Source organism: Somniosus microcephalus, unplaced genomic scaffold (assembly GCF_052327205.1).
Source record: "Somniosus microcephalus isolate GS21.2 unplaced genomic scaffold, FLI_Smic_1.0 unresolved_chr1, whole genome shotgun sequence".
In the NCBI taxonomy this organism is placed as follows: domain Eukaryota; kingdom Metazoa; phylum Chordata; class Chondrichthyes; order Squaliformes; family Somniosidae; genus Somniosus; species Somniosus microcephalus.
In genome coordinates this window covers 131,665,608-131,673,266 of record NW_028225179.1, presented here as the reverse complement: position 1 = coordinate 131,673,266, position 7,659 = coordinate 131,665,608, and the positions used below count along the sequence as shown (strand labels likewise).

General features: G+C 49.0%; 1 protein-coding gene across 3 annotated transcripts in view; it reads right to left on the bottom strand.

The window, feature by feature from the left end:
* Window positions 1-3,360: 3,360 nt before the first annotated feature.
* sh3bp5lb (SH3-binding domain protein 5-like, b) overlaps window positions 3,361-7,659 on the bottom strand; it is a 54,970-nt gene continuing 50,671 nt past the window's right edge. Inside the window, exons 2-3 of one of the 3 annotated variants that reach the window (XM_085974024.1) lie at window positions 7,137-7,199; window positions 3,372-3,790 (exon numbers count right to left, since the gene is read on the bottom strand). In XM_085974024.1, coding sequence (XP_085830150.1) covers window positions 3,581-3,790; window positions 7,137-7,199 — 273 coding nt within the window. In that variant the 3' untranslated portion in view covers window positions 3,372-3,580. Of the gene's footprint in view, window positions 3,791-7,136; window positions 7,200-7,659 lie in introns of all 3 variants that reach the window. The other 2 variants (XM_085974023.1, XM_085974025.1) reach the window with 2 other exon arrangements.

Here is a 7,659-nt window from a genome sequence, read left to right as displayed (position 1 = left end):
ATTACTCCCATTCTACAGATTCCCAATGGATCAAACTCCATCCCAACCACTCCCATTCTACAGAATCCCAATGGAACAAACACCTTCCCATTCACTTCCATTGTACAGATTCCCAATGGATCAAACACCTTCCCATTCACTCCCATTCGACAGAATCCCAATGGATCAAACTCCTTCCCATTCACTCACATTGTACAAAATCCCAAATGGAACAAATTCCTTCCCAATCACTCCAATTGTACAAAATCCCAATGGATCAAACTCCTTCCCATTCACTCCCATTCTACAGATTCCAAATGGAACAAACTCCTTCCCAATTACTCCCATTCTACAGATTCCCAATGGATCAAACTCCATCCCAACCACTCCCATTCTACAGAATCCTAATGGAACAAACTCCTTCCCAATCACACCCATTCTACAGATTCCCAATGGCTCAAACTCCTTCCCATTCACTCCCATTCTACAGATTCCCAATAGGTCAAACTCATTCCCATTCACTCCCATTGTACAGAATCCCAATGGATCAAACTCCTTCCCATTCACTCCCATTGTACGTAATCCAAGTGGGCCAAACTCCTTCCCAATCACTCCCATTCTACAGATTCCCAATGAATCAAACACCTTCCCAATCATTCACATTGTATAGAATCCCAAATGGAACAAACTCCTTCCCATTCACTCCCATTGTACAGAATCCCAATGGACCAAACTTCTTCCCATTCACTCCCATTGTAAAGAATCCCAATGGACCAAACTCCTTCCTATTCACTCCCATTGTACAGAATCCCAATGGATCAAACTCCTTCCCATTAACTCCCATTGTACAGAATCCCAACGGATCACACGCCTTCCCAATCACTCGCATTGTACAGAATCCCAACGGATCAAACACCTTCCCAATCACTCCCATTGTACAGAATCCCAAATGGAACAAACTCCTTCCCATTCACTCCCATTGTACAGAATCCCAATGGACCAAACTTCTTCCCATTCACTCCCATTGTAAAGAATCCCAATGGATCAAACTCCTTCCCAATCACTCCCATTCTACAGATTCCCAATAGATCAAACTCCTTCCCAATCACTCCCATTCTACAGATTCCCAATGGATCAAACTCCTTCCCAATCGCTCCCATTCTACAGATTTCCAATGGACCAAACTCCTTCCCATTCACTCCCATTCTACGGATTCCCAATGGGCCAAACTCCTTCCCATTCACTTCCACTGTACAGATTCCCACTGGGCCAAACTCCTTCCCAATTACTCCCATTCTACAGATTCCCAATGGATCACACTCCTTCCCAATCACTCCCATTCTACAGAATCCCAAATGGAACAAATTCCTTCCCATTCACTCCCATTGTACAGAATCCCAATGGATCAAACTCCTTCCCAATCACTCCCATTCTACAGATTCCCAATGGAACAAACTCCTTCCCATTCACTCCCATTCTACAGAATCCCAATGGATCAAATTCTTTCCCATTCACTCCCACTCTACAGAATCCCAATGGATCAAACTCCTTCCCAATCACTCCCATTGTACGTAATCCCAATGGACCAAACTCGTTCCCAATCACTCCCATTCTACAGATTCCCAATGGGTCAAACTCCTTCCCAAGCATTCCCATTGTACAGGATCCCAAATGGAACAAACTCCTTCCCATTCACTTCCATTGTACAGAATCCCAATTTTACAAACTCCTTCCCATTCACTCCCATTCTACAGAATCCCAATGAATCAAACTCCTTCCCATTCACTCCCATTCTACAGAATCCCAATGGATCAAACTCCTTCCTATTCACTCCCATTCTACGGATTCCCAATGGACCAAACTCGTTCCCAATTACTCCCATTCTACAGATTCCCAATGGGTCAAACTCCTTCCCAAGCATTCCCATTGTACAGAATCCCAAATGGAACAAACTGCTTCCCATTCAATCCGATTGTACAGAATTCCAATGGACCAAGCTCCTTCCCATTCACTCCCATCGTACAGAATTCCTATGGACCAAACTCCTTCCCATTCACTCCCATTGTACGTAATCCAAAGGGATCAAACTCCTTCCCAATCACTCCCATTCTACAGATTCCCAATGGATCAAACTCCTTCCCAATCACTCCCAATCTACAGATTCCCAATGGATCAAACTCCTTCCCAATCACTCCCATTCTACAGATTCCCAATGGATCAAACACCTTCCCAATCACTCCCATTGTACAGAATCCCAAATGGAACAAACTCCTTCCTGTTCACTCCGATTGTACAGAATTCCAATGGACCAAACTCCTTCCCATTCATTCCCATTGTACAGAATCCCAATGCACCAAACTCCTTCCCATTCAATCGCATTGTACAGAATCCCAATGGACCAAACTCCTTCGCAGTCACTTCCATTTTACAAATTCCCAATGGGCCCAACTCCTTCCCAATCACTCCCATTCTACAGATTCCCAAATGGAACAAACTCCTTCCCATTCACTCCGATTGTGCAGAATTCCAATGGACCAAACTCCTTCCCATTCTCTCCCATTGTACATAATCCCAGTAGACCAAACTCCTTCCTATTCTCTCCCATTGTACAGATTCCCAATGGACCAAACTCCTTCCCATTCACTCCCATTGTACAGAATTCCAATGGACCAAACTCCTTCATAGATACATAGAAGATAGGAGCAGGTGTAGGCCACTCGGCCCCTCGAGCCTGCTCCGCCATTCAATGAGATCATGGCTGATCATCCAAATTCAGTACCCTGTCCCTGCCTTCTCCCCATATCCCTTGAGCCTTAAGAAGTATATCGAACTCCTTCTTGAATATATTTAATGAATTGGCCTCCACTGCCTTCTGTGATAGAGAATTCCACAGGTTCACCACTCTCTGGGTGAAGAAATTGCTCCTCATCTCTGTCCTAAATGGCTTACCCCTTATCCTTAGACTGTGACCCCTGGTTCTGGACTCCCCGGCCATTGGGAACATCCTTCCTGCATCCAGTCTGTCTAGTCCTGTTAGAATTTTATAAGTTTCAATGAGATCTCCTCTCATTCTTCTAAACTCCAGCGAGTATAAGCCCAATCGACCCAATCTCTCCTCATACGTCATTCCTGCCATCCCAGATATCAGTCAGGTGAATCTTCGCTGCACTCCCTCCATGGCAAGAACATCCTTCCTCAGATAAGGCGACCAAAACTGCACACAATACTCAAGGTGTGGTCTCACCAAGACAGCAAGACATCCTTGTTCTTGTACTCGAACCCTCTCGCTACGAAGGCCAACATACCATTTGCCTTCTTAACCGCCTGCTGCACCTGCATGCTTGCCTTCAGCGACTGGTGCACAAGAACACCCAGGTCTCGTTGCACTTCCCCTTCTCCCAATCTATTCCCATTCACTTACATTGTACAGATTCCCAATGGACCAAACTCCTTCCCATTCACTCCCATTGTACAGAATCCCAATGAATCAAATTCCTGCCCATTATCTCCCATTGTACAGAATCCTATAAGTCAAGCAATTTTCTTTAATCCACTCCCACTTTATAGACTCGCAATGGACAAGTCCCTCTCATTTTCGGTCTCATTCCCGCTCGCTGACGGTGAAGAATTCGAGTGGTTGAATCTTTTTAACAAACACCTCTTCCCGGGTAAGAAGACTCACCTCCTTCGCCTGGCGCCGGGCCTCATAATATGGCCGCGCCTTCTCAATGCAGTTGCCGAGCTGGGAGCCCTGAGCATTCAATTTCCTGGCAGACTCCGACAGAATTTTCCGGTAGGTATTTCTTGCCTCCTGTGGGAGATGCAGATCGATACTTATAAATAGAACAAGGTTCTAACATAAAATACCCAGAAACAGGTTTGCTACAAACCAATATATATGAAATACCAAACAATGTAAAGCTCCCTCTACACTGTCCCATCAAACACTCCCAGGACAGGTACAGCACGGGTTAGATACAGAGTAAAGCTCCCTCTACACTGCCCCATCAAACACTCCCAGGGCAGGTCCAATACATGTTAGATACAGAGTAAAGCTCCCGCTACACTGTCCCATCAAACACTCCCGGGGCAAGTACAGCACGGGTTAGATACAGAGTAAAGCTCCCTCTACACTGTCCCATCAAACACTCCCAGGGCAGGTACAGCACGGGTTAGATACAGAGTAAAGCTCCCTCTACACTGTCCCATCAAACACTCCCAGGGCAGGTACAGCACGGGTTAGATACAGAGTAAAGCTCCCTCTACACTGTCCCATCAAACACTCCCAGGGCAGGTACAGCACGGGTTAGATACAGGGTAAAGCGCCCTCTACACTGTCCCATCAAACACTCCCAGGGCAAGTACAGCATGGGTTAGATACAGGGTAAAGCGCCCTCTACACTGTCCCATCAAACACTCCCAGGGCAGGTACAGCATGGGTTAGATACAGTGTAAAGCGCCCTCTACACTGCCCCATCAAACACTCCTAGGGCAGGTCCAGTACATGTTAGATACAGAGTAAAGCTCCCTCTACACTGTCCCATCAAACACTCCCAGGGCAAGTACAGCATGGGTTAGATACAGAGTAAAGCGCCCTCTACACTGCCCCATCAAACACTCCTAGGGCAGGTCCAGTACATGTTAGATACAGAGTAAAGCTCCCTCTACACTGTCCCATCAAACACTCCTAGGGCAAGTACAGCATGGGTTAGATACAGAGTAAAGCGCCCTCTACACTGCCCCATCAAACACTCCTAGGGCAGGTCCAGTACATGTTAGATACAGAGTAAAGCTCCCTCTACACTGTCCCATCAAACACTCCCAGGGCAAGTACAGCATGGGTTAGATACAGAGTAAAGCGCCCTCTACACTGCCCCATCAAACACTCCTAGGGCAGGTCCAGTACATGTTAGATACAGAGTAAAGCTCCCTCCACAGGGTGAGACTCTCACTACAATCCGTTTTAGCCCCAAACTCAGAAAGCACCACCTACCTAAGCACTGCGATGTTTTTTCATTTCCCAAACCAGAACTTATGGCTTCTTTGAGTGTGACAGCCAATTTAATGTCAGATTAGGGACGGTCAAGTTCTGTGGGTCACGCCCAGCAGGAATTAGATTGAGACTGCTCAATCTTACTTCATGTGTAGCCCTTATAACCCACAGAGGCACCTTCACCCCTTCAGTCATGGGCTGGTTCGGGCTGCTGTTTCTAGAGAGAAAGAGACAGTGCAGTAACCCACGAACAACCATCTCCTTTCATAAGAACGTAAGAAATAGGAGCAGGAGTAGGCCATTTGGCCCTTCTAGCCTGCTCCGCCATTCAATAAGATCATGGCTGATCTTCTACCTCATCTCCACTTTCCTGCACTATCCCCATATCCCTTGATTCTTTTAATATCCAAAAATCTATCGATCTCAGTCTTGAATATACTCAACGACTGAGCCTCCACAGCCCTCTGGGGCAGAGAATTCCAAAGATTCTCCACCCTCTGAGTGAAGAAATGTCTCCTCATCTCAGTCCTAAATGGCCGAACCCTTATGCTCAGTCTGTGACCCCTGGTTCTAGACTCCCCAGCCAGGGGAAACATCCTCCCAGCATCTACCCTGTCAAGCCCTGTAAGAATTTTGTATGTTTCAATGAGATCACCTCTCATTCTTCTAAACTCTAGAATATAGGCCTAGTCTACTCAATCTCTCATCATAGGACAATCCCCCATCCCAAGAACCAGTCTGGTGAACCTTCATTGCACTCCCTCTATGGCAAGTATATCCTTGCTTAGGTAAGATCAAAACTGTACACAATACTCCAGGTGTGGTCTCACCAGGGCCCTATATAATTGCAGTAAGCCATCTTTACTCTTACACTCAAATCCTCTTGTAATAAAGGCCAACATACAACTTGCTTTCCTAATTGCTTGCTGTACCTGCATGTAAACATTCAGTGATTCGTGTACAAGGACACCAGGTCCCTCTGACAAATTCTTCAAGGCACACTCTGATAAATTTGACAACAACCTCCTCAATGGGCGAAAAAAATCCACCCGTCACACTCGCGCCACACATAAGGCACTGTGTGGGCACATTTACAAACAGAGGGGTCCTGTGAACACACCAGTCCGAGCAGGACTCGAAGTAGTCTCATGCGTGCCTGGTATTTTTTCATTTCTCTGTTCCCCTCTTTCTCTCCTGAAGGCACAGACACTCACTGGGGTACAGTTCCATCAGTCCTAGCTGGCCTCTGATACCTCACTGCATTCTTCATGTTGGGCCTGGAAAGGGGTCCACCAGGGGGACATTGAACCGTAGGGGGGCGGGGGGGATCACAGGCGAGCCTGATCCTGTACTCGGTGGCCCCTACACTCATGGATTTTCCAGGATAGGCGCACCAACGTCAGTGTTCTCGCTCAGGCCAACATCCCCAGCATCGAAGCTTTGACCACACTCGATCAGCTCCGATGGAAGGGTCACATCGTCCGCATGCCTGATACGAGACTCCCAAAACAAGCGCTCTACTCGGAGCTCCGACACGGCAAGAGAGCCCCAGGTGGGCAGAGGAAACGCTTCAAGGACACCCTCAAAGCCTCCTTGAAAAAGTGTAACATCCCCACCGACACCTGGGAATCCCTGGCCCAAGACCGCACAAAGTAGAGGAGAAGCATCCTGGAGGGCGCCAAAAACCCAGAGTCTCTTCGCCGGGAGCAAGCGGAAGCCAAGCGCAAACAGCGGAAGGAGCGCACGTCAACCCAAGCACCCCACCCACCCACCCCTTCAACCACTGTCTGCCCCACCTGTGACAGAGACTGTAGGTCCTGCATTGGACTCATCAGTCACCTGCAAACTCATTTTTAGTGTGGAAGCAAGTCATCCTCGGTTCCAAGGGACTGCCTAAGGAGGAGGATTTTCCAACTGGGGTTACCAAGTGATTCTCTCCCCCGCCACATCCTTAGACACAGAGGCCAATTGGAAGCACCTGTACAACCAGCTAATTCAGCACAGGCCAAGGCTGTAAGCTAGGACACTGCTGGTCTGTAGGACACAGCACCCATACTGGGTGAACTGACGGACTGGGCGGTGCAGCCCTTCCTGTTCTCTCCCAGTCTGTCCATCTGTCTCTCCCCATCCGCCTATCTGTGTGGGGGCTGCGTGACGTACTCACATCCAACTGCAGCTCCAGTTTATTAATCTCCTCACTGGCCTGGTTCAGGTGTTCCAACTCCTCCTGGGGGAAAGAAGGACAAATATGGTCAGTAGGGCCTAAGTTCACAACTCAACCCCGACACCCCCCACTGTAACCCACCCCCCGGTCTACTGAAACCTCTCTACACACAGCACTGACCCCCCCACTGTAACCCAGCCCGCGGTCTACTGAAACCTCTCTACACACAGCACTGACCCCCCCACTGTAACCCAGCCTGCACACACCTGCCGTCTACTGTAACCCCCCTCTACGCACGCTGACCCCCTCCTACGCGCGCTGACCCCCCCTCTACGCGCGTTGACCCCCCACGCGCGCTGACACCCTACGTGCGCTGACCCCCCCCACGCGCCCTGGCCCCCCCTCCACGCGCCCCGACCCCCCCCTCCACGCGCCCCGACCCCCCCCTCGACGCGCCCCGACCCCCCCCTCGACGCGCCCCGACCCCCCCCTCGACGCGCCCCGACCCCCCCCTCGACGCGCC